At 41.9% G+C, this 27242-nt stretch overlaps 1 protein-coding gene and 1 long non-coding RNA gene across 2 annotated transcripts in view; one reads left to right on the forward strand and one right to left on the reverse strand.

Moving 5' to 3' along the window:
* The window catches only part of LOC136173320 (inhibitor of carbonic anhydrase-like), a 40936-nt gene extending 21833 nt beyond the window's left edge, over positions 1-19103 (reverse strand). Inside the window, exons 1-6 of the mRNA XM_065942847.1 lie at positions 18984-19103; positions 7694-7866; positions 4810-4918; positions 3853-4014; positions 2496-2643; positions 1488-1543 (exon numbers count right to left, since the gene is read on the reverse strand). Coding sequence (XP_065798919.1) covers positions 1488-1543; positions 2496-2643; positions 3853-4014; positions 4810-4918; positions 7694-7866; positions 18984-19023 — 688 coding nt within the window. The 5' untranslated portion in view covers positions 19024-19103. The remainder of the gene's footprint in view (positions 1-1487; positions 1544-2495; positions 2644-3852; positions 4015-4809; positions 4919-7693; positions 7867-18983) is intronic.
* A 70-nt stretch (positions 19104-19173) lies between these two features.
* Positions 19174-27242, forward strand: part of LOC136173300 (uncharacterized) — a 30834-nt gene continuing 22765 nt past the window's right edge. The window contains exon 1 of the long non-coding RNA XR_010664207.1: positions 19174-19312. This is a non-coding gene — a long non-coding RNA (uncharacterized lncRNA). The remainder of the gene's footprint in view (positions 19313-27242) is intronic.

Below are 27242 nucleotides of genomic sequence, written 5' to 3' on the forward strand. Positions count from 1 at the left end.
AGCTTTATATTAAAAGAAAAATTTAAACAAATTTTGTAATGTTAACGTTAAAAGAACAATATGATCTAATAGCTTCAGAAAGAAAGAACGCTTCCACCTCAGTCTTTCTAGGGCTCCGTGCTGGCAGCAGCTCACCAATGCTCATTTTCACCCCTAAGCCCAGTAGACAGTCTCTCAGAAACTCCCACTTAAAAGGTAACACAGGATTGTGTATAATTGTGGACATACACCTTTCAGCAAAGGGAAATCTAGATGGTCTCAGACAACTGGTTGTTTTCAAAAAGTGAGGATGTTTTCAGTTCTCCAGAGTGAGTGTTAGAAGATTCTGTCCATTGGCCTAACTGTTCCAACTTGAGCAATCACAGAAAATAATGACAACTATTGAGAGTAACTTGATTTTGGGAGAAGAGACCCATAGATTCCCCTACTAATGAAAATTACTGATAATAAGACACACATCAATTGCCAAAAGGCTAACAAACCAGGTCAGTGTATTATAATGAGGGAACAGTGAATTATGAACGGCTGAGGTGAGGGAACAAAGCCAGTACACTTCTGTTTCATGTTAGGGAAACAGACCAATCTGCAAGGAATCAAGGCCCCCAGAAAAAGTGAAGGCTCAAAATTCTGTTTGAGGTAGCAGACAGTGATTTTAAAAATAAACTGAGTATAAAATATACATCTCTTGTTTAAACATCTTAAGTGTTACAAATGTGTTCTGTGTCTGATAGAAATTTAACTGGTTATAAAACCTAGACTCTGAAAACTGAACTCATATGAAACACTATTTTATTTGTTTCTGATAAATTGCCCAAAACTTTGGAAAGGTTTTTTTTTTTTAACATAGAAATAAAGAAGAAATACATTTTTTTCCACAGTAGTAATGCTTTGCAACAGATTTAATTGGAGATGTGCTAACAAGTTCTGCAATTATAATAAGAACTTATTTGTTTAAGGTGATTAAAGAAAACATTTAAGAACTGTTTATAAGGAAGCATTCAGGAGATCATGATTAGATCTGACTTTGGCATTTCAGTGACTAAGAGAATCTAATTATTAAACCTTGCTTTATTAGTTGGTAAGTAATGTTTAAATGGGGCAGGAGGAGAGGAGGACGAGAGAGGATGAGATGGCTGGATGGCATCACTGACTTGATGCACATGAGTTTGAGTAAACTCTGGGAGTTGGTGATGGACAGGGAGGCCTGGTGTGCTGCGATTCATGGGGTCGCAAAGAGTCGGACACGACTCAGTGACTGAACTGAACTGAACTGAATGTTTAAATGTTCAGAAAATTTGTTCAGTAGATTTATAAACTGAACAAACTGAACACTAAACAAAGCACAAATAATGGAAGTGTCATTATACAGAAACTCTATTTCATTAAAGATCTTGGCATGACCCATCTCTAGATATAAGGAAACTTAGAAAAGAAGGAGTTCCTCTGGCCAGGGTGTGGCCACAAGATTATTCCACTGTCTGACTTACCAAATACCGTCAGATGCCTCACGAAGCTCACATCCCCCACGCCGTCCTGCAGACACCTAAGCAACAGGACAGCTGTGATCAGGCCACTGTCTACAACACAGGCTCACCCCCCACCCCGCCAGCACCCCCCCCCCCATGCTCTGCCCCAGCAACTGGCTCACAGGGCTTCGCCTGCAGTTTCCCAGGCTTCAGTCAGTCCTTGCAGAGGCAAGGGCCCTGTCTGAGGAGTCTTTGAACCCCCAGATCCAAGCCTGGGTCTGAAATAGGCAGGAGCCCCATAACCCCTGTCCCAGGCAACTCTGGGGAGGGATGGTTCAAAAGAAGGACCCTCACCTTCCTCTTTGTAGGCAGCCTGAAGCAATAGGGTTTTTGTACTTTTTTTTTTTTTTTTTTAAGGTCAAAAGCCTTTTACATAGAGGACCCACTCCAGTATTCTCACCTGGAGAATCCCATGGACAGAGGAGCCTGATAGGCTATAGTCCATAGGGTTGCAAAGAGTCGGACACGACTGAAGTATCTTAGCACAGCACAGCACATAGAGTATAAAAACTCTAGATAGCCTGGATACCTGATCAGTTTTGCTCGGGTTTCGAATGTTAGTGATGTCCCTTGCAGGCATGTTGAATGGAAAGGTGCCTTTGGGCACAGGGCTGAGGAGGAGGTGGGGAGACGCAGCACATATACCCGGCATGGAGATGCTCAGGCAGAGAGCAGCCAGTGAAGGGCTCGGGGCAGGACCTGATCTTCGGCCTGGCTGGGTGCTCAAGCCTGTGTCTATGGATCCCAGGGTCCTCCCTGGTCCAGACAGCAGGTTCTGGGTAGATGACAGCCCCCCACACACAGAAGATTCCTCTGTAGGACAGGCAGGAACAAGGATGTGCCATAGGAGATGGTCAAAACCCAAGGTTTCACAAGGACACTTCAGGTGGTCTGGAGCAGGCCCCATCTACTCCCTGTCCTTCAGTTTCCCCAACATCAGAGAGAGAAGGAGAAGGGGGCCCCACTCACTTGAAAGCCCCCGAGTAGCCGAAGTATGGTTCGTGATGGGAGCAGGCGCACTTGTCCATCCCTTTTCCCGCACACAGTTGGCACAGTTTGGGGAAGTTCGACTGATCCGCACAGGGGACGCAGCTGCCCGCGAAGAACTTGGCCGCTGCTGCTCAACACAGACATGTGGACTTCAGGGCATGAGCTGGCGGGGCCTCTGGGTCCTGTGCGCGCGCGCGCGCGTGTGTGTGTGTGTGTGTGTGTGTGTGTGTGTAGCCCTATGTGAGAGCGCAGATGTTTGAATGCACTACTTCGGACTGTCGTGAGGAAGTGGGCGTGTAGAGGTGGCCAACGGTGCCTGGTCCAAAGGCATGGATGGCTCACGTGTGGGCCTGGGTCTCCAGAAGTTTCCCAGCGTGTCCACTGCAGGGCTCCAAAGCTGCTGAGCTGCACTGAACCAGGCAACCCCAGTGCTCCTCACCTGGCTCAGTCACCAACACAGAGGCTCGGGAGTGGTGGTGGGGAGCACAGAAATCTAAACACTCAGGAACTCCAATAGTCCTTCCTTATCTCAGGAAACGGTCCCACCCAGTTTTCTCCTCTTCTGATCCAGGGCCCATGGTGGCTCATGGGGATCCCTCTTCCAGGAATTCATGGGAGGGGGTTGCATTCACTTGCTTCATGCGAGTGGGTGTGCCAACATAACCACCCAGACAGACGTCCAACAACTCAAGGCAAGATGGAACCCCAAGAAAATATAACCAGAGCTGTGGCCCAGGCTGCAGCAACCCATCTGACCTTTGCAGCCCAAAACACAGGTGAAACATAAATGTTGCAGAGCTGGCAGAGCTCAAAAAGAAACACTTTTGCAAAGTGCAGAAAATCTGGTTATCTTTCAGGGGACAAAAAGGCACCCTCGGTTCACCCTGGCCCATCATAACTGAGCTCCGGTCCACTCATCTCCTCTCGCCTTCACCCCCAGCCCTCACCCTAGGCATTGCGGCCTGACTGCTGGTGGTCAGTATGGTGGTCACCCTTAGAGAGTCTTCCTGGGCAGCTGGAAGGGAGCTCCACTTTCTCATGAGCCTCCACCATGGCCCTTGTCAAACCCCACTGCTGGGATACCACAAATGTGGGGCTGCCAGGAGCTCAGAGACAGGGTCTCTTTGGCTGAAGGAAGGGAAGTCTCAGCTGCCAGTCACAAGGGTCACTGATGCAGCAAACCCAGCCAGTACATGTTTAAAGCAAATTGTCCTCACCCCATTTTGGACATTATGAAACCCGTATACTTGGCAATGATTGCAAGGCCCCAATACAATCCGTGTGAGTCCCAGTAATAGGAACCCTGCCCAAGGGCACCCCACCCTGGCCAGCTTACCTTCTTGGGACCAGCCAGAGGGAAGAAGTATCCTCATGGGGATGTTCCACCCGGCAGACCACCCCAGGCCTGTGTGGCAGGACTTCTTGCCCTGGAGCTGATTCAGCTGGAAGTTGCTGCCCTTTTTTACCACAGCTACAGCATAATGGTGAGTCTGTGGATCTGCAAAGCAGCAGAGAAAGAAGGGCCGAGGCCAGATGCCACATCATTGCTACTAAACTCCCAGAGTGTGTGCAGCGGAGCCTGGGGGATTCTAGGACCCGTGGCACCTTCTAGTAAACAAGTGGAAAAGGAAAGGGAAAGGCCCCTGGTTGACTGAAGAAAGCAAGCTGTCCCTTTTCAAGGCAACAGACTGGAGGACCTACAGCTCCCAGGCATCGTGATGTTACTGCTTCTCCCCTTCTCTGCTCCTCTGTCTGCAGCACAGCCACAGAGGTGAAGGTGTGGGAGGAAGGTACACAGGGCATCCAACGATTTTGCCGGGGCCTGCAAGTTGGACTCAGATTGAGGCAAGCTGTGTTCCAGCACACACCAGCGACATTTATGGACACATAAGGACAGACACCTCATTCTTCAGCTCTTTAAAGTCCCTTCTCACAACATTCACTGCCCATGTTCTCTAGCACCTGCAGGGGACTTGGCAAAAGGAGAGGCTGCCCGGGGATATGCGTCTCCAGAGAGGCGTCTCATTGATGCAACCCCACTGAGTGGGCAGTAGACTCCGGACAGCACATCCCCTCTCACTCAGCAGCACGCAGCAGCATTCCCATCAGGAGGCTTCAAGTTCACAGCTTCCCAGAAAGAGCCAAGGTCCCAGCCCCCGCAGGTCAGCACTGGGGACAGCCTTCCACAGTACAAAGAACCCAGCAACTTGTTCTCCGCAAGTGTAACACCGACGGAGTCCTTGCCTCCCCCCACAGCAGCTGTGTCAGGACAGAGACCCGGGTCCCCACGCACCATCTTTTGACCCATAGAACTCTGCCACGACAGGCTTCAGGTTGTAGGGCCTCAGGCCTGCCTCATAGACCAAACCGCCATCCACCATCACAGCATCTGCTTCGTGTGCCTGAAAGAAGAAAGGCCAGGCATGAAAGAAGCCCCTCAGGTCCAAGGAAGACTCACTTAATCCTCTGCCAGGGTCACTTGTATGCCCTGGGATATTTGCACAGCTCAGACCTCTTCCACCTCCCTCATGTTGGCTCAAAAACTTTTCCCCAACCATGCTTTTAAAACTACCACCTCACAAATGCTGGAAACACTGCCTTTTTCTCCTGAGCCCTTAGCAACCATCTGACAAACCTTCTTCATTTACTGTTTGTCCTTCCCTTTGGAATGCAAGCTCCACCAAGGTGGGGATGTTAGTGTTCTGTTGTTTTATCTTAACAAAGCCCGACACCTATTACTGATAAAAAGTACAACAAATGTTGTTGGAAAAGTGAATGAATCAGAATATTTCCATCCATGTGGCCGTTGTTCAGTCACCAAGTCGTGTCCGACTCTGTGATCCCATGGACTGCAGCACTCCAGGCCTCCCTGCACCTCACTGTCTCCCAGAGTTTGCCCAAGTTCATGCCCACTAAGTAGGTGATGCTGTCCAGCCATCTCATCCTCTGTCGCCCTCTTCTCCATTTCCATCTGGCATTTCCATCTGTAAGAGTCATGTTTTACACTCTTAAGTCTGGATTGCCTCTTCAAGAATCTGTCAAGGATTCCTTCCTTCCTGAGAAAAGCAGTAACCTCACACCCTCTTCTCAAAAATCAGGTTAGACCATTTCCCTAGCCCTTATGGAAATCTTTTTTCTTCAACTGGAGGGAATGGCAACCCACTCCAGTATTCTTGCCTGGAGAATCTCCGTGGACAGAGGAGCCTGGTGGGCTGCAGTCCATGTGGTCACAAAGAGTCAGATACTACTGAGCAACTAAGCATAGCACAGCATACAAATTTATAATTTATAATGAGAATTACAGAAAATAAATAAAAGCTTGTGTGTATCTTTATGACCCTTATAGGATCTTTCCAAATTTTTTCCAGAAATGATGTATAAATTATAATTTATAATTATAATTTAATTATAAATTATATAAAATATAATATATATTTTAAAATATATAAATTTTAAATATATAAATATTTAAATACATAGATATATATAGATATATTTTAATATATATAATATAATTATGTAAAAATTATATAATTATAATTTATAATGTATAATTAGCAATGCATGCCAATTTCATGCAAAACTATCAGCAAGAAATGCTATCTTTTAAGAAATAATACTACATTAAAAAATATAAACTGTTACTTTAAGGATGCTTTTATTTGCATTTCTTTGATTATTAAAAAGGATGAAGAATTTTCCTTTCTTGTTTATATCATCATTAGTTGTAATTTCTGTGAGTAGCTTGTTTATAGCTTGTTATTCTTAAGCATTTCTTATAAATTTAAATGACATCTTTATATAGCTTTTAGATCACACTGCTTTGTTATAGCTGATGTGAATATACTTTTCTGTAGGCTTAGGACTTTAATTTATTTTTTTGTCAGAGACTTAAAATTTTTACATTTCCAAATTTGTCTACTTTTCTGAGATATCTTGTTACATCTAGCTACATTAGTCAAATTGAGTCAAGCTAGGAGTTTATTTTGGTAAATGTATTAAAAATCTCAGTTGATTTTATTTCTAAATAGCTATCCAATTGTCCAACTAAACAATCCTTTCTCGGTCTTTTGTTTGGAAAATTTGCCTTGGCACACAGTGTCTAAATCTATGTGGATCTAACCATTAAGTCTGGAACCCAATGTCATAGTGTTGGACATTCATAGTTTGCATCTATGTCATATCATGTGAATAATTAGCTACTTTTAGAAAGCTGAATATGTCTAAATCTTGTTCTCTTCCAGGACCTTGTTCTTTGCAATACTGTTATTAAATACGTTCTAGTTTCAGACAGGCCTCAGCTACTCCTCTGCTCATTTTAATAATACTATTTTATATTCTCATCCACACTCAAGATTTGCAAAGTTATTTTATTGACAAAAAAATTTTAATATAATTTTGATAAAATTATCAAAAATTATCCCAAAATCAACTTTGGGAGAATATGCAAATATATAAAGTTTAGTCTTCCTATCTGGGAATACAGCATATGTTTTAATTTATTAATAATATTGTTCATTTGTCTCAGGCTTTTGTATTATATTTACAGTAATCTTGCAGATCTCTCATATAATTTTTTTCCCCAAAACATTTTTCTGTGTATCACCTTACAAGTAAATAAGATCATAATTTGGGGTTCTTTTTCCCCAACTAGTGACCACTGACAGTTAAAATGACATTAAATTGTGATATATTTATCTTTTACCAAAGTACTTTTTTCATTAATAATTATAGTAGTATTTCTCTTGATTTCATTATGCTTTATAGGCATGTAAGCATCTGAAAATATTGACATTTTGTTTGTTTCTATCATTTTATATCATTGCATCACTAAGAAATTCCAAAAACAAATATTAAGTAATAACAGTGACACTAAAACTTCTTATTTATTTATGACTATTTATACATTTCTCTTTCAGTATAAATCTGGCTGTGCTTTACTATGGGCATTCTCACTGAATCCTTATCTATCAGTTGTTTAAATATTATTAATATCGCTGTTTTCACTATTAATGAATGTTGATCACCTATATTTTCATCTACACACAGTCCCTGTACTTTCAAGTCTAGTTCCTTTGGGGAGAGAATTGTTCTAGAGCAACAAACTATAGCAAGTACAGAAAAAGAACAAGAAAGTGCGGATTTTCCCCCACTCTTCTCAGGCAGTAGTGACTTACCGCGATGGCCCTGATGCAATCAAGGTAAGAGGTTCTCTTCACACAGGTGACATGAGGACCATCCACTGAGAGGACTTTTTTCATATTGTCGTGGAAACTATAGCACTTACTAGCCTCAGGATTCGAGACAGTGCACCATCTCACAGTTTTCTCAGGGACAGCCAGACACAGCCCTAGGGAAGAGAGGCCAGGTGTGTAAGGGAACCACAGTACTCACCATCCTCTGCTGGACGGAGAGGTTAAAGACAAGGTCAAGGGTTGCCTGAGAGGAGCAGACACAAATTGGACTGGCTATCTGGTAGGTCCCATTCCTCTGATTGTACCTTTCCCTTTGGGGGAAAAAAGCCAAAATCACCCTCCAAAAGTTAAATATAGAATTACTATATGACCCACTCATACTTTTGGGTATAAGTATATACCCAAATGGAGAAGGAAATGGCAACCCACTCCAGTGTTCTTGCCTGGAGAATCCCAAGGATGGGGGAGCCTGGTGGGCTGCCATCTATGGGGTCGCACAGAGTCGGACACGACTGAAGCCACTTAGCAGCAGCAGCAGCAGCATATACCCAAAAGGATTGAAAACAGGCATTCAAATACTCCTGAGAAATCTGTACACAGGTCAAGAAGCAACAGTTAGAACTGGAGATGGAACAACAGACTGGTTCCAAATTGGGAAAGGAGTACGTCAAGGCTGTATATTGTCACCCTGCTTATTTAACTCATATGCAGAGTAGATCATGTGAAATGTTGGGCTGGATGAAACACAAGCTGGAATCAAGATTGCCAGAAGAATTAACAATAACCTCAGATTCGCAGATGACACCACCCTTATGGCAGAAAGTGAAGAGGAACTGAAGAACCTCTTGATAAAAGCAAAAGAGAGTGAAAAAGTTGCCTTAAAACTCAACATTCAGAAAACAAAGATCCTGGTGTCTGGTCCCATCATTTCACGGCAAATAGATGGGGAAACAATGGAAACAGTGAGAGACTTAGTTTCTTGGGCTCCAAAATCATTGCAGATGGTGACTGCAGTCATGAAATTAAAAGACGCTTGCTCCTTGGAAGAAAAGCTATGACAAACCTGGATAGCGTATCAAAAAGCACAGACATTACTTTGCTGACAAAGGTCCGTCTAGCCAAATGTATGGTTTCTCCAGTAGTCATGTATGGATGTGAGAGTTGGACCATAAAGAAAGCTGAGCACTGAAGAACTGATGTTTTGAACTGTGGTGTTGGAGAAGACTTTTGAGAGTCCCTTGGACTGCAAGGAGATCAAACGAGTCCATCCTAAAGGAAATCAGTCCTGAATATTCATTGGAAGGACAGATGCTGAAACTGAAACTCCAATCCTTTGGCCACCTGATGTGAAGAACTGACTCATTTGAAAAGACCCTTATCCTGGGATAGACTGAAGGCAGGAAGAGAAGGGGATGATAGAGGATGAGATGGTTGGATGGCATCACCAACTTGATGGACATGAGTTTGAGCAAGCTCCAGGAGTTGGTGATGGGGGAAGCCTGGAGTGCTGCAGGCCATGGGGTCTCAAAGAGTCAGACAGGACTGAGGGCCTGAACTGAACTGACTCAAATACATATACACAAATATTCATAGCAGCACTTTTTGCAATGGTCAAAAAAGGTGGGAACAACCCACATGTACAGCAAGGAATGACTTGATAAGCAATATATAGTATATCCATACAATAGAATGCAATCTACCATAAAAAGAATAAAGCAATGCTACAGCATTGATAAATCTCAAAAATAATATATTAAATGAAAGAAGTCAGACACAAGTGGCTACATATTATATCATTCCATTTATATGAAATATCCTGAATAAGTAAATCTATCAAGATGCAAACTGGTGGTGGCCAGGGGCTGGGGGAGGAGGATGACTACAGGATAGTCATGCTGGAACCGGATAGAGGTGGTATCTGTATAACCTTGTGAATACTGAATACTACTCAATCTATACTTTCATTTAATCACTAAATATTTGCTTATTATTTGGCTGCATCAAGTCTTCGTTGTGGCACGTGGGATCTCTAGTTGCTGCATGCAAACTCTCAGTTGTGGCATGTGAGATATAGTTCCCTGACGAGGGATTGAACCTGGACTCCCTGCATTGAAAGTGCAGAATCTTAGCCCCTGACCCACCAGGAAGTCCATGAATTGCATACTTTTAAATGACTAATTTTATGTTAGTGAATTTCACCTCAAAAAAGAAAAAAATCTTATGGAAGGGAAGTTGGAACCTGAATCTTTGTCTTGACATTGGATACTTCAGCCTTCCATGGTAGCAACTGCTGGGGCATTAAAATCAGTGTCAGTTCATTTCACTAGCCCTTTAAACTGTTGTAATTAGTGTTGACAGTATTATAAAAGCAAAATGCTGTTTACAAATTTGCAGTATTTGGGCAAAATGTCAACTTAGTTGAAATCCAGATGAAAGTAACAGTAGTCACAGCTACCAGTTTTTGAGGAGGCCCTGTGTGTCAGGCAGTGGGCCACACTCACAACCCTTCTCGAGCTCCTGGGTTCCCATTTTGTAGATGAGTTTAAGCAAGCAAACAAAAAAACCTATCAGAGACTAGAAATGAAGCTAACCCTTGAAACCCCCAGGTCTGTTTGACTCCAAAACCTGTATTGCTCTTTAAGTGCCTATAAGTAGGAAATATAAAAATAAATGGGGCAAGAGATATAAAATTTCACTCAGAAAAATCCATACCAAAGACAGGAAGTGACAAATGGAGTGCATCAGCTTCGTTTGAACAGGCCCATTTGATAGCAGCCACCCAGGGTAGGAGAGTCAGTGAGAGAGTGGAGTTGTTGGGTCACGTGCCCTTATGCAGAATAGAAGTGTGCAGCGTAATAACTCACGTTGCATTTTGAGCCTTTCAAAGCATGTTTACTTTGCTTGCCAATGCATATTCTTAAAACGTTCTGCTCTTGGAAATGACTGGTAACCATGGAGACAATACAACTCTATAAATGAAAATAGCTTTATAAGTAGATTAAGTTACACAAAGAGCTACTGTATACAATTGCAGTTTTTTTCTTTTTCAAAAGTATAAACTTACTGTGAAAGCTTCTACGCAAGGTCTGTATTTTCCATCACTTTTGCTTATGTTCAAATGACTAAAGCTGCAGCTTTTGCACTACTGATGTTTTTAAATTATTTTTTTATTGAATGAAAGAGTCAGTGCTTTACAATTTTCCAAAGTATCACACAGCTGATTTCATACAACCCCATAATAACCTCTTTTCCTCTCTCCTACTTCTATATTACCCCTCACTCCTTCCCTCTCCCCAATGATAGCCATAGTTCATTCAGTGTGAATATAAAATAGGGTGAATGATATTTGCATCATTAGGGAAAAGCTAAAACCTTGACAAAATCATGGTACTAAAACAGGGAACTAAGCGAAACAAAGAAAACACAAAACAAAAAAATTAAACCAGATAGACTTCTGTTTCCACCTGTGAGAGATAACTGATATAGGACTTGCCCTAGCACTTTAAACAACTGAAAAAAAGGTTGAAAAAAAAAAAAACCCTGGGAAAAAACGTATGAAAAAATAATATTTTAAAACACTGGGCAACATGAAGTTTGCAACTATGATCCTTGAGAGAAGGGAAACAAATAAGGTAAGCCCTGAAATTACTCTAGCTTTCTTCCTGGACAAACTGACCAGACAGCAGGGCAGAGGAGGAAACAGTCTGATGGTCATTTTAAGCTGAGGAGACTGAGATCGTAGCTTGGCAAGGCAGAGGCAAGTAAGAATGTACAGCATAGGGTACCAAAGAGCAGGGAGTGCAAAAAGAAAGTAGAAAGAGAGAGAAATAGAGATCCAGAATTTTCACACCCTGGAGATTCTGGCTAATTATCAATCTGATCATTGTGGAGGCCAGGCAAGGACAGCTGCTAGGGAAAGAAAATTTAATGGGGACCTTAAACCAAACATTTCACAGAGTTCAAATGGGGTTAAGAATCATTTGAGTTCACACCATTCAGAGTGGAGAAAATCTTATTGAGTAAATAGTGCATTTTTGAAAGATTCCAGAAGTAAGCTAAACTAGATCTAGAAAGAAAAGTAATCTAGACACAGCCTAAACATCTTGAAAACTAATCTTGAAAATACTAATATTTTCAAGATTAGTAAAATATTAGCTGATCTGAAGACATTATGAGTGCCTGCCATAAAAAAGGTTGACACCCCTTAAATTAAAAACAAATCCAGTATCAGTAAGGTAAAATTCACCATGTCTAGCAACCAATAAAATTAATACACATGTGAAGGTGCAGGAAAATGTAAGCCATAACCAGGAGGAAAATCAGCCAATAGGATCAGACCCAGAAGTGAAAGAGATGAGGAAATTAACAGAAAATAACTTTAAAACAGCTATTTTAAATGTTGAAAGTATGCTCAGAGATTTTTTAAAAAAGCATGAACATCAGTGCTGCCAGGGGATGTGGCACTTCCTTTCTGCTCTCACCCTAGTTGTGGTGTCACCACATGCACCGTAAGCATGAAGAATGATGCCGGCAAGTTTGTGGACCTGTACTTTCCATGGAAATGCTCCACCAGCAACTATATCATCAATACCAAGGACCATCCAGATGAACCTGGCCAAGGCTGACAAAATGATGGGGAGGTTCAAAGGCCAGTTTAAAACTGAGGCTATCTGTGGGGCCATTCACAGGATGGGAGTCAAATGATCAGTCAAGGCTTGTGGCATTGTGTAAAAGAACTTCTGACTGGAGAGAATCATGTATATGTGAAATATTTTTCATAAATAGTGACCACCTCAGAAAAGAAAAACTTGAGCATAATGAGGATACAAATGTAAGATGTAAACAGCCAAAAAGAATTGCTAGAGATAGAATATCTGAAATGAAAATTCCATCCGGTGGGATTAACAGATACTACAGAAGAAAAAAGATGATCTGGAAGACATTATTAGAAACTATCCAAAATGAAGCAGAGAGAAAAAAGATCGAAAAACAAATGATCTGAGTCTCAGTGATTTATCATATAGTATCAAGTGATCTAACATACGTGTAACTGGAGTCCAGGATAAAAAAGGAGGGAAGGGGCAAGAAAAAATATGGGAAGAAATATTCAGTCAGAATATTTCCTAATATTATGAAAACTACAAAATCACAGTTCTGAAGCAACTAGACAAAAGAGGCAAAATTAGGTACAGAAGAACAAAGACAATAAATATCTCCCTTTTTCTCAGAAACCACACAAGTTAAAGACGATGGAATGATATCACTAGAGTGTTAAAAGAAAAATAACTTACTAACCTAGAAATCTACAACAATGAAAATAACTTTAAGAATTGAAGGCAAAAACAAACTTTTCCAAGCAAACAAATGTTGAGAGAATTTAGGTTCAGTAAACTTGCACTACAACGAATGTTAAAGGAAGTTCTAGACCCAGGTGGTTGCACTGATGAATTCAATCAAACACTTAAAACAGAAATCTCATCAGTGCTACACAAACTATCTTATAAAGTAGAGGAGAAAGTAATACTCCTAGAAAATACTCCTTAGGAAAAAATATCCATTTTTTAAACCCAACATTAACTTGATACCAAGTCCAAACAAAGACATTAAAGACAAAGTAAACTACAGTCAAATATCCCCCATGAACACAGACACAAAAATCATTTACAAAACATTAACAAATCAAAAGATATTAACAAATCAAATCCAGCCAAAAATTTTTTGAGTACATGAATACACACACACACACACACAGACACACACATATTTATCCCTTACCCAGGAATGAAAAGTTGAAATAAGTGCAAAAATTAATCAGTATAGTTCACCATATTACAGAATAAAACAGAAAAATCCATGATAATCTCAATAGAACAGAAAAGGTACTAGCCAATTAAAAACTCCAAAGTAAGAATAGAAAGAAATGTCCTCAACCTGATAAAGAGCATCTACAAAAAAATCACACTTACTGTCATACATAATGGTGAAGGACTGAATGCTTTCCCTCTCAGGTCAGAAACAAGTCAAACATAGACAGTCTCATCACTTCTAACATTGTAATAGAGGTCTTAATCATTTTAACAAAGCTCAAGAGAGAAAAAAAAGCCACACAGATTGGAAAAGAAGATATAAAATTGTCTATATTCATAGATAACATGTTTCTCTACAAAGAAAACTTTAAGGAATAAATGAGTTTAGGAAGATCATCAGATTTGAGGTTAATATTCTAAAATCAACTGGATCTCTACCACGCTGAAAAGATAAAAACTACAAGAATGAAACTTTAAAAATACTACTTACAATGACCTATCTAGAGATAAGTTCAACAAATTATGAATAAGACCTGTACATAAAAGCTACAAAATACTCCCAAGATAAATGAAAGAAGACCTAAATAAATAGATATAGAATGTTCATGGATTAGAAAACTAAATATTAAGATGTCAACTCAACTCAAAATAATCTATAAATGCTATCTCAATAAAACTCCAAACCTAATCTTGCTTTTTATAGAAATTGATAACCTGATTCAAAACTGTGTTTGGATATGCAAAATATCTAGATGGCCAAACCAACACTGAAGTAGCACAATAGAGTCAGAGGATTTATACTATCTGATTTCAAGACTTATAAAGCTACAGTAACCAAAGCAGTATGATCTTGTCATAAGGAGAGATTAAAGCTTAATGTAACATAACAGTCTAGAAATTGACCCATATAGAGGCAATAGGTCTTCCCTGTAGCTCAAACAGTAAAGAATCTGCCTGCAATGCAGGAGACCCAGGTTTGTTCCTCGGGTCAGGAAGATCTTCTGAATAAGAGAACAGCAATCCGCTCCAGTATTCTTGCCTGGAGAATCCCATGGAAAGAGGAGCCAGGTGGACTATACTCCATGGGATCGAAAAGAGTCAGACTCAACTGAGCAACTAAAACTACTACTATACTATAACTCTACTACTACTATAGAGGCAGTAGATTTTCAACAAAGCTGTAAAGATAATTCAGCAATGAAAGGATATTCTTTCCAAAAACAAGTCCTGGAAAAACCAGATATCCATACGAGAAACATGAATCGCAACCCTTTCTTTACACCACACACAAAAATTAACTAAAAATGTATCATAAACCAAAATACAAAACCTGAAGCTATAAAACTTCTAAAATAAAATAAAGAGTAAAATATTGCAACTTGTGGGGCTAGCCAGTTATATTTTTAGAGATGACACAAAACATAATAACAAAAAATGAAAATTAGCTAAGTGAACCTGGTCAAAATGTAAGACATTTGCTCTTCAGAAGAAATAATTTAGAAAATGGGAAACTAAGCCACAAATTTGGAGTAAATATTTATAATACATCTATCCCTGGTTGCTCAGACAGTAAAGAATCTACCTGCATGTTGAAGACCCAGGTTTGATCCCTGGGTTGGGAAGATATCCTGGAGAAGGAAATGGCTACCCACTCCAGTATTCTTGAACTGGAGAATTCCAAGACAGAGGAGCCTAGTGGGCTATAGTCCATGGAGTCACAAAGAGTTGGAAAGGACTGAGTAATATGTAAGTAAAGTGTAAGTAATACACTTTATCTGACCAAGGACTTGCATCTAGAAAATATAAAGGGCTTTTTAGCTCAAGAAATCAAATAATCCAGTTGAAAAATAGGGAAATATTTGTATAGATACTTTATAAAAGAAGATATACAAGTGGCCAATAAAAACATGAAAAAAATCTTCAGCATTATTACTTTTCAGAGAAATGCAATTTAAAACCATTGTGAGCTACCACACATATCTATTAGAAAGGCTAACTGTGAAAATACTGACAATACCAAGTGTTAGCAGGATGTAGAGCAACTGAGATTCTCATATTGGTGGTAGGAATGTAAAATGGTACAACTACTCAAAAAAATTGACATTTTCTTAACAAGTTAAACATACACTTACCATTATGACCCAGCAATGCTACTCTTTGATAGTCACCCAAAAGAAATAAAAATATATGTCCACCCAAAGACCTGGATACTAATAGTCAAAGCAGTTTTAGTCATAATATCCCCAACCTGAAAAAGCTGACTTAAAGCTCAACATTCAGAAAACTAAGATCATGGCATCCGGTCCCATCTCTTCATGGCAAATAGATGGGGAAACAGTGGAAACAGTGGTTGACTTTATTTTTGGGGGCTCCAAAATCACTGCAGATGGTGAGTGCAGCCATGAAATTAAAAGACGCTTAGTCCTTGGAAGGAAAGTTATGACCAACCTAGACAGCATATTAAAAAGTAGAGATATTACTTTGTCAACAAAGGTCCGTCTAGTCAAGGCTATGGTTTTTCCAGTAGTCATGTATAGATGTGAGAGTTGGACTATAAAGAAAGCTGAGAGCCAAAGAACTGATGCTTTTGAACTGTGGTGCTGGAGAAGACTCTCGAGAGTCCCTTGGACTGCAAGGAGATCCAACCAGTCCATCCTAAAGGAGATCAGTCCTGGGTGTTCATTGGAAGGCCTGATGTTGAAGCTGAAACTCCAATACTTTGGCCACCTGATGCAAAGAGCTAACTCATTTGCTGGGAAAGATTGAGGGCAGGAGGAGAAGGGCACGACAGAGGATGAGATGGTTGGATGACATCACTGACTCAATGTACATGAGTTTGGGTAAACTCCAGGAGTTGGTGATGGACAGGGAGGCCTGGCATGCTGCAGTTCATGGGGTCACAAAGAGTCGGACACGACTGAGCAACTGAACTGAACTGAAGACAATCTAAACATCCACTAAGAAAGTAATGGAAAACAAACTGCAGTAAAGACACATCGTGAAATACTACTAAGCAGTAAAAAGGAGTGAACAACAATGTAGATGAATCTCTAAACAATTATGCTGAATGAAATTAGTCAGACACAAAAGACTAGGTACTATATAATTCCATTTATGTGAAATCTTAGAAAAGGAAAAACTTATCTAAAGTGGGAAAAAATGGGAAAGACTAGGAAGGGATAGTGGACAGTTTGAGAGTGACGGAAATGTTCTGTGTTTTGATTGTGGTGGTAGTTATGTGGGTAGGCGTATTTGTTGAAATTCATTGAACTGTATGTGTACATAAAGAAAGGCATTATCTTAAATGTAAGTAAAAGTTATTTTAAAAAGAAAGAGAGTGTATGTAAGCAAGCTAAGGGTCAATGAAGTCACATAGCCTAAACTAGACCAGCCATCAATAACACTCCATCAGATCATGTGACAATTTCAAGAAGGGGTACTCAGAGCCCACCTTAAATATTTCAATCTGGTGACCCATGCTCACTGTGCGGAGAAATCTCTTCCCCAGAAGAGCAAAAGATTGAGAAAGGCGGAAGCCGAGGTGAAGGGACAGGCTGATCTGAGCCCCTGGCTCTTGGTTCTTATGTTTCCTATCCACCACCCCCTCTCCACTGACAATTTTAGTTTAAGCTAGTTTGGTCACATTCCTGTCATCTGCCACCTGAAGAATTTTTATTGGAAAAGAGCACTGAGCTTTGAAGAAAGCCAGTCCCCAATTCCAGCCTTGCCGAGGGCCAAGAGGGATGAAATGTTGGGGTGGAGTGGGCCGAGGACAGAGGAGAGGCAGCTCTTGGCTCAGTTTAGTAAACACAGAGCTGACTGGGAGAGTGTCAGTGCCTGACACTGCCAGGCGAAGGGTGGAGAAGAACAAACAACACAAGCACTGTTCGGGGAGAACGGGGAGAGACCAAGGGGCTGCACTATAGATTTCCCGTGGCCATAGCTGGACCACAGCAGCAGCAACGCTGCCAGCCTTCCTCAGCCCCAGCAACGCTCCCTCTGTGGCCCTAGATGGCAGCCACTGGCCAGGGAGGCCTAGAAAGCACTCCTTGCATATCCTGCCTTCTTCTGCCCAGCCCAGGTTACTCCTCCCCCCATGATAGATACGCTGCCCCAGAAATGACGCTGGACGGAACCCAGTCGTTCAGCCTGGGAGGGCTTCCACCTGCATGAGCTCAGTGACTCTGTACTGTTACCTTCCTTAGAATTACCCAACCAAGAGCCGTGCCTGTATCCCAACACAGGAAGGGGCCCCCTTCATTTAAGGGCAGGATTTTTTTCCAGTGATAACGCATCTGTGCCGAGAGCTCTGCCTGTAGGCACATGACCTCACCTCACATGCACAGCGACTGTGTTTGTTGTGAAAAAGTCATTTCTACTGAACTGAGGAGTAAATTAGCTCAGAGAGGGCAAGGGACCACTCAGAGTCACATGGCACTGAGTGGCGGGTGGATCTCATTCTAGGGTGGGTGTTTGTCCCCCATATTTGTCCACCTCTCTAGTGTATAGTAGGGATGGGAGGCATTGGACATTCAGTGCAGGAAATATCCTTCTGGTTAGACACTTGACAAGATTACCTCAGGGGCTTCAGCCCCTCTTGTTAATAGTCTGTGTGTCCTGGGGAAAAAAGTCACTTCTCTCCTCTGACCCCGTTTCCTCCACTCTAAGTGGGATGAACAGCCTTCAGGCAGGGGGTCATGAACATTTTCCTTCATGGTCTACCTAGGCAATGACTAGCTTTGTGAGCCATACAGTCTCTGTGACAACTACTCAACCCTGCCTTAAAGCCTGAAAGCAGCTATTGTTGTTGTTATTGTTTAGTCGCTGAGTCAGGTCTGACTCTTTGCGACTCTATGGACTGTAGCCTGCCAGGTTCCTCTGTCCATGGGATTTTCCCTGCAAGAATACTGGAGTGGGTTACCATTTCCTCCGCCAAGGGAATCTTCTCCACCCGGAAATCAAACCTGCGTACCCTGCACTGGCAGGAGAATTCTTTACCACTGAGCCACCTGGGAAGCCCAAAAGCAGCCGTGGATAGGACTTAACTGAGTGAGCCTGATCCTGTTGCAGTGAGGTGTTATTTATGGACGCTGACGTTTGAATTTCTTTTAATTCTCATGTGTCAAAACTATTTTTCTTTTTGTTTTCTTCCACCCATGTGAAGATGTAAAACTCATTCTTAGCTCGGTCTGCTGAATATCAGGCGGCTGGCGGAATTTGGCCGGCTGGTCATAGGAGTTTGTGAACTGCTGTCCTAGGCTATAGGGTTTCTTCAAGGGCGACTGCCTGTCGGGTGTACTGATGCACCTCCAGGGGTGGAAGGCACTTCGCAGCCAGCCAGACTCTGGGCTACTTCGAAGCCGTCCCAGCCCAGGCAGTGTAGCGTCCCGCCGTGGCTGACCCTCTGCTGGTACCCGATCCCCATCCTAGGGGCCGCCCTCACCCAGCTTCCAGCGCGCACTCACCCAGGGCGGCCGCGCACAGCAGGAAGCAGACGAGCCTCATTCTCCTCGTCGGCGCGCGACACCTACCCGGCTCCCGGGGCCTCAACTAGCTTTACCTGCCCGCGAGGGGGCGGATCCGCCTCCTCCCAAAGGTTCGCTCTTCCGGCGGATCGCCCTCGCCACACCCCCATCCCTTGCGCCGGCATCTCAACAGCCGAGCCTACGCTGCATCTCGGCCCAGCGCCGGGAGCTGCGAGGCTGGATCTCCGCTCGCCAGCTAGGGGTCAGCACCAATTTGTACGAGCCGCAGCAACCCCGGAAACCGTTGGAGAGAGACACTGAGGCCCAAGGTGAGTGTGACCCCCTGGGCCCCAGGTTAGGAGCTAGATTGTAGGTTCCTTGACCTAGACAGCAGCTCTTGCGTGGCCCTCCCTTTCGGGACTGAGGGGCGATAGACGAGGTGAAACCTGTGGATCCTTCCTCTAGGAAGGCATGTGCACACGTATATACGACATTTTGAACACAATTTTCAGGGATCCTCAGACTCTTCCTCCAAAGCGTCTCGGATGCCCACTCCGGGTCCCTCCTAGAAGTTCTCCAGCCCCCAACCCCCATAAAACTGTCTCCTGCAACCCTGTGCTGAAGGCTGAGATCTGGGGAAGCGCAGGTTCAGACTAGCGAAGACTTCCTCCGGAAGTCTGTGAGCTCTGCCCGGGGCAAGTCTTCCGAATTTAGAGAGTTTAAAAACTTTGTCTTGAATGTAATAAACATACATGAAACGTCACATGTCCCAAGTATACAACGATGAATTATCACAAAGTGAGCACAAGCATATAACACAAAAAAAGGAACGTTAATAAGGTGGAGGTGGCCCTCCTCCAGTTACTTCCCATCTTCCCACAAGCGTATCCGTTATCTTGACTTTTAGCAACACAGACTAATTCTGCTGATTGTTTAACTTTACAGACATAGAATCATACCAATGTACAATGTTGCATCTGGCTTCTTTCATTCAAGGTTATATTTGTAAGATTCATCTACCTTGCTGTTGACGCACAATCTGAGGCTTGGTGTTGCATCAGTTGAGTTCAGCTCAGTTCAGTCGCTCAGTCCTGTTTGATTCTTTGGAACCTCACGGACTGCAGCACACCAACTCCCAGAACTTGCTCAGACTCATGTCCATTGAGTCCGTGATGCCACCCAACCATCTCATCCTCTGTCATTCCTTTCTCTTGCCTTCAATCTTTCCAGCATCAGGGTCTTTTCCAAAGAGTCAGTTCTTCCCATCAGGTGACCAAAGTATTGGAGCTGCAGCTTCAGCATCAGTCCTTCCAATGAATATTCAGGACTGATTTCCTTTAGGATGAACTGGTTTGATCATCTTGCAGTCCAAAGGACTCTCAAGAGTCTTCGTCAACACCATAGCTCAAAAGCATCAATTCTTCGGCACTCAGCTTTCTTTATGGTCCAACTCTCACATCCATACATGACTACTGGAAAAACCATAGCTTTGACTAGACAGATCTTTGTTGACAAAATAATGTCTCTTCTTTTTAATATGCTGTCCAGATTTGTCGTAGATTTTCTTCCAAGGAGTAAGCGTCTTTTAATTTCACGGCTGCACTCACCATCTGCAGTGATTTTGGAGCCCAAGGAAATAAAGTCTCTCACTGTTTCCATTGTTTCCCCATCTATTTGCCATGAAGTGGTGGAAGTGGATGCTATGATTGTAGTTTTCTGAATGTTGAGTTTTAAGCCAGTTTTTTCACTCTCCTCTTTCACTTTCATCAAGAGGCTCTTCAGTTCCTCTTTGCTTTCTACCATAAGGGTGATGTCATCTGCATATCCGAGGTTATTGATAGTTCTCCTGGCTATCTTGATTCCAGCTTGTGCTTCATCCAGCCTGGCATTTCTCATGATGTAATCTGCATATAAGTCTAACAAGAAGGGTAACAATATACAGCCTTGATGTACTCCTTTTGAAATTTGGAACCAGTCCATTGTTCCATGTCCGGTTCTAACTGTTGCTTATTGATTTGCATACAGATTTCTCAGGAGACAGATGAGACAGTTTGGTATTCCCATCTCTTGAAGAATTTTCCACAATTTGTTGTGATCCACACAGTCAAAGGTTTTGGCATAGTCAATGAAGCGGAAGTAGATGTTTTTTTTCTGGAATTCTCTTGCTTTTTGTATTATCCAATGGATAATACAATGGATGTTGGCAATTTGATCTCTGGTTCCTCTGCCTTTTCTAATTCCAGCTTGAGCACCTGGAATTTCTCAGTTCACATACTGTTGAAGCTTTGCTTAGAGAATTTTGAGCATCACTTTGCTAGTGTGTGAGATGAGTGCAATTGTGCAGTCGTTTGAGCATTCTTTGGCATTGCCTTCCCTTGGGATTGGAATGAAAACTGACCTTTTCCAGTCCTGTGGCCACTGCTGAGTTTTCCAAATTTGCTGGCATATTGAGTGCAGCATTTTCACAGCATCATCTTTTAGGATTTGAAATAGCTCAACTGGAATTCCATCACCTCCACTAGCTTTGTTCGTAGTGATGCTTCCTAAGGCCCACTTGACTTCACATTCCAGGATGTCTGGCTCTAGGTGAGTGTGAGTGATCACACCATTGTGATTATCTGGATTGTGAAGATCTTTTTTGTACAGTTCTTCTATGTATTCTTGCTACCTCTTCTTAACATCTTCTGTTTCTGTTAGGTCCATACCATTTCTGTCCTTTATTGTGCCCATCTTTGCATGAAATGTTCCCTTGGTATCTCTAATTTTCCTGAAGAGATCTCTAGTCTTTCCCATTCTATTGTTTTCCTCTATTTCTTTGCACTGATCACTGAGGAAGGCTTTCTTATCTCTCCTTGCTCTTCTTTGGAACTCTGCATTCAAATGGGTATATCTCTGGGTTACCCCTTTCCTTTCCCAGAAACTTGGCACCTCTAATGTCTAATGCTGTTAAATAGATGTTTTCTGGGGCTTTATCCACATCTGGATGTGCTCAACAAGAGCCCGATTCTTATACAGCTACTTCAACATGACAGAAACACAAATGAGGATGACATTAGCTACTAATTTTTAATCTTTGTTTTTTTAAGATTCTAGCATATTGTTAACTAAATGAATGAATTTTTACAGGTTATTGTGCTCATTTACAACTGTCCCAACTCCTCGTTTATTCATACCTTTGAAAAGAAATATGGTCTAACGTTTTTCTTGTTTTACATGCTAACCCTAAGTTGGAAAATAGTGTCTGGTGTAAGGCTCAAAAAATTGTCAAATAGGTGAATAAATGTACATAAAGGATTATCTCAAAAGTAGGTTGAGCAATCTTCTCTGTAGGTCAGTGGGCAAAAACTAAATAGGGTCAAGAGATGAGCATTGTTTTTAAGGTTAATGATCTGCCTAAAGCTAACACAGCCTAAAACCAGTAGCCCAAGATACCCACTGACCTCTGAGTGGAGTAAACTCTGGAAAATTCCTATTTATTGTAGCCAAGTCATATTGCAAAGGAAGGACATCCATAGTCCTAAAGCCATCTCTGTTGCTTTGACATGATCATAACAGCAGAGCAGGTTACCTTGTATTTTAGGCAACAATGGAAAGACTTCATGATGGCCTTTGGAAAATTAGGAATTTGTAAATTTATCATAACTGTGTGCCAGGCACTAAGCTAAGTGTTTTTCAAATATTAATTTATAATAACCTCATAAGTTAGTTATATTATATATATATACATACACATATACAATATGTATATGTGTATGTATATATATATATATATATACACAAAATAACATAAGTTATTGTAATCCCCATTTCATATGGGAAGAAAGTGAAGCACCAAGAGGTTAAGTAGCTTGCCCGAAATCAGACAGTCAGTACGTGTCAGAGCCAGCATTCAAACTAGGCAGCATGCTTCCAAGTCCATGCTCTTCCCCATGTGACCTCTGGCATTTATCTCTGAACCTATTTCACTTTTTTGTCTTTCCAAGGGTCTTTCTGATAATAAAAACAGTTTTTGAAATGGTAACATATTTGTTTAAACTCTGGCAACTTCAGAATTGATTAGGTTGGTACTAGTTGACAATAACAGATGAAACTCCAACTCTCAATGATTTAACATAATGGAAGTTGGCTTCCTGCTAATATAAAGCCCAGTTGGAATAAGAGGTCTTATTTTGTTGGACAAGCAGGGGTGGGGTGGGGGTGGGGTTCACCTTCATAGCTCTGGTTAGTCAATCAGAGATATAGGCTAAGAGATGCTCTGCCAGTTTCAACATGTGGTTTCCAAGACTGCCTTGTGTGTTGACACCTAGAATAAGGAAGTGTGGGAGATACAAGAGGTTTCCATGAACCAGGTCTGGAAGTGCTATACATCACTTCTATTTACATTTTATTGACTATAACTCAGTCACATGACCCCACCGAGATGCAGACAGGATGGGAACTGGAATCCCTGGCTCAGCAACTTTGTCCCAGCAGCAACATACACTATCAAAGAGATCACATGTCTTCGGTCTTTTGTCTTTCCCCAGAAAACACACTTGTAGACAAGACTTTTCAAATGTTTTGTTTGGTAAAATAAAAAATATTTGCTAAAATAAAATTAGACAATGGGAAAGAGAGACAGGGATAAGAAGGCAACCAAAGGATATACTGACAGGTCAGTTACCACCATGGAGACTGGAGCTTAATTCCACTGGGGAAACTCTGGGAGCAAGGGTAAAATAACCCATCCAAGAGGCTTGCAAACAAGAGTCTTTGTACACCAACTCCTGTCACTAATCGTTTGAAGGTTTTTTTTTTCTCATGGGTCATAAATCCCCTTGCTTCCTGGACTACTGTGCAGGTGGCGAAGCAGACTCCTGGTGTCACAGAATGCTTCGTGCAAAGAAACACAGGTACTGGCAGCTGGAGTGACTGTGAGTGGTGAGGCTGAGGGGATATGTATGGGATACTAAGGATCGGCTACACAGTCTCTGCCAGAATCCACCGGATGGTCCAGTGACATATGGACTGAAAAGATCGATTGCTGTTCACCTCTCATCCCTACCAATCACATGGTGACATATAATAGTGGAGCAGGGACAGAACAACTACAGTAAAATTCCTTTTCAGAAAGTTCCGGAAGGAGGGGAGATCCCTAGCTGTTGGTGGTCAGTATCAACTTTGAAGTCCTACTTGAGAGGCACTGGATAGTTCCTCTTCCTGACTCAGGTTCTGCTCTCTGAAAGTAGTTCCTTTGCTCAGTGTTTTCCAAAGACCATCTTGGAGGGTCCTCCTTTTCTATGATCCTCTCTAACCAGGTCTAGATAGGGTATTGAGAAACTAGTGCTCCCTGAAGGCTGTATGACTTTTCACCCACTTCCTATTATGCAAGTTTGAAAATTATACTAAAGTTTGAATACTCTGAATTTCTGGTTTTCTTCACACAACAATGACCTCAAAACCTTAGTAACCTTCAGATCTACTTGCTCCCAGTCAGTTTCACACATACAAGACAAGGGCAAGGCCTGAGTGATGAAGTTGGTGAAGATACATGAGACATATTTATTGCTTCCATAAATAGCAAAAATAGAAGAAGCCAAAGGTGCTAGCTCCCTGGGTCCTTACCCACACGCTGAAAAGGATGATACTGAAGAAAAGGGGCTGGTGACTGCAATTGAGATTTGGGAAATCTCATCGCTGGGGGACCACATCTAGATCATAGCTATGTGGTTTTATATTTTGCAGCTCTGTTCTGAGGGGAGCAGTGCAGAGAGCACACTTCATCAGAATCTGGGAGGTGATGAGAAGTTATCTGATGACATTCTTCTAGGGCAGGTGGGAAGACAAGTGGAAGGTGGCCTCCATCCTCTGATGTCCCAGCAGGCTCACAGAGTGTTTCGCTTAGATGTGCTGCACTTTCAACCTTCACCTGTATGGATACGTACAAGTTTGCTAGGAAGTCATGGCAGAGCTGTTCCCCTACAGGAGTTGCCACACTCACAGTTCTCTCAAGCCGGATTGCTATTCTTAACCCCATACCTGTTTCTCTCTCAATTAATGGTACCTAACAATCACTTCATGGTAAATAGATGGGGGGAAGATGGAAACGGTGACAGATTTTATTTTCATGGGCTCTAAAATCACTGCAGATGGTGACTGCAGCCATGAAATTAAAAGACACTTGCTCCTTGGAAAAAAGTTATGACAAACATAGACAGCTATTAAAAAACAGAGACATCATTTTGCCTACAATGGTCCATATAGTCAAGCTATGGTTTTCCCAGTAGTCATGTATGGATTTGAGAGTCGGACCATAAAGAAAGCTGAGCACCAAAGAATTGATGCTTTCGAATGTGGCACTGGAAAAGACTCTTCAGAGTCCCTTGGACTGCAAGGAGATCAAACCTGTCAATCCTAAAGGAAATCAGACCTGAATATTCATTGGAAGGACTGATGCTGAAACTCCAATACTTTGGCCTCCTAATGCGAAGAGCTGATTCATTGGCAAAGAACCTGATGCTGGGAAAGATTGAGGGCAGGAGGTGAAGTGGGTGACAGAGAATGAAATGGTTGGGTGGCATCATCAACTCAATGGACATGAGTTTGAGAAAACTGCAGGAGATAGTGAAGGACAGGGAAGCCTGGCCTGCTGCAGTACATGGGGTCTCAAAGAGTCAGACATGACTTAGAGACTGAACAACAACAACCCAGGTTGAGTAGGAGGCCCATACTCTTATGTAGGTCTTTTTCACATGGATGGGTTATAATGTATGTTTGTTCTGGAAAACTTGTCTCAGGTTTCTTTTCATTTTTAGGGCCTAGATGCAATCAGCTTTTCCATCCTTGCAAAATCCAAGTTTTGGATTTTTAAATTTCTTTTACTTCTTGCATGTAAACAAGCTAATCCTTCCCTGAGTTTAGCACTTTCTTATAATACCAAATTAAATGCAGCCAATAGCAACCAATGCATGCTAATAACATCCTATTTTACCTCCTCCTCCTACAGTTCAGTGGATTCAGTTGATCTATATGTTCTACCTCCCAGGTATGAAGACAACAGTTTAAATAACTATTTTGCCACCACAGAGACTATTTCTATGGCAAGAGAGATCATTTACTAACCTCATTTTTAAATTATACACCCCCTTATTTGTACATAGTCTTTGTGGTGGCAAAATATTTATTTAAACTGTTGTCTTTATACCTGGAAGGTAGATCATAGGCCTACTAAGTGATGTAGTATAGGAGGAGGAGGTAAAATTAACCTCATTTTAAAATTATACATCCCTTTATTTATACATGGAGCTTCCCTAGTAGCTTAGATGGTAAAGAATCAGCCTGCAATGCAGGAGATCCAGGTTAGTTTCCTGGGTTGGGAAGATCCCCTGGAAAAGGAAATGGCAACCCACTCCAGTATTCTTGCCTGGAAAATTCCAAGACAGAGGAGCCCGATGGGCTACAGTCCATGGGGTTGCAAAGAGTCAGACACAACTGAGCAACTGATGTCAATGTTATTTGTATGTATTTATTCATTCATAGCACTGGACACAAATATAAAACACTATCACTGAAAAAGTCTGGTTTTAGTTTATGTTTTAGTTTTCAGAAATCTTATCGATGTAGCAAAATATAACAGGAAATATTCATATTCATATTACCCATATTTTAAAAATAACTATCTTGTTATATTTCTTTCCTGCATTTTTTCATTTTACAAACAGGTAAATTTCCTTTTAGGCTTACTCCAAGAAAAGTCTAGAGTGTCTGGCTCTAGGTGACAGAAATGCTAAGGAAACAGGAAGGTGAGGGGAAAGTTAATTCCCAGATCCCATCTTCAGAGTCAGCTTCTTAAGGGCACACATCACAACTGTTCTGTGCTTTCACTAACATCTTCATGGGTGAAAATCCATATAACTGTTTTCACCCTTTCCTAAGGGATCGCTCTTCAAGCAAACTTTAACATGAATCAGAATCATTCTGAGGGCTTGCTGAAACACAGAGCAGCAGCCGCATCCTGGAGCTTAGCAGACCTGTGGTTGGACTCAAGAAGGTTCATTTCTAATAAGTTCTCAGGTGATGATGGTGCTACTGGTCCAGACACCACATGACATACACAACCACTGCTCTAGCCAATGCCCTAGATTACCCAGGGCTCCTCAGAAACAGATAAAGACCATTTCTGTCCATGAGATGACACAGATGGCAAAACGTGTCACCTGGCCTCCTATTCCGAAAAGGAGGTCAACTCCCCTGCTATTCAAAGCCAGCCACTAAAAGCTA

The sequence above is a fragment of the Muntiacus reevesi genome, chromosome 8, assembly GCF_963930625.1.
Source record: "Muntiacus reevesi chromosome 8, mMunRee1.1, whole genome shotgun sequence".
Lineage (NCBI taxonomy): Eukaryota > Metazoa > Chordata > Mammalia > Artiodactyla > Cervidae > Muntiacus > Muntiacus reevesi.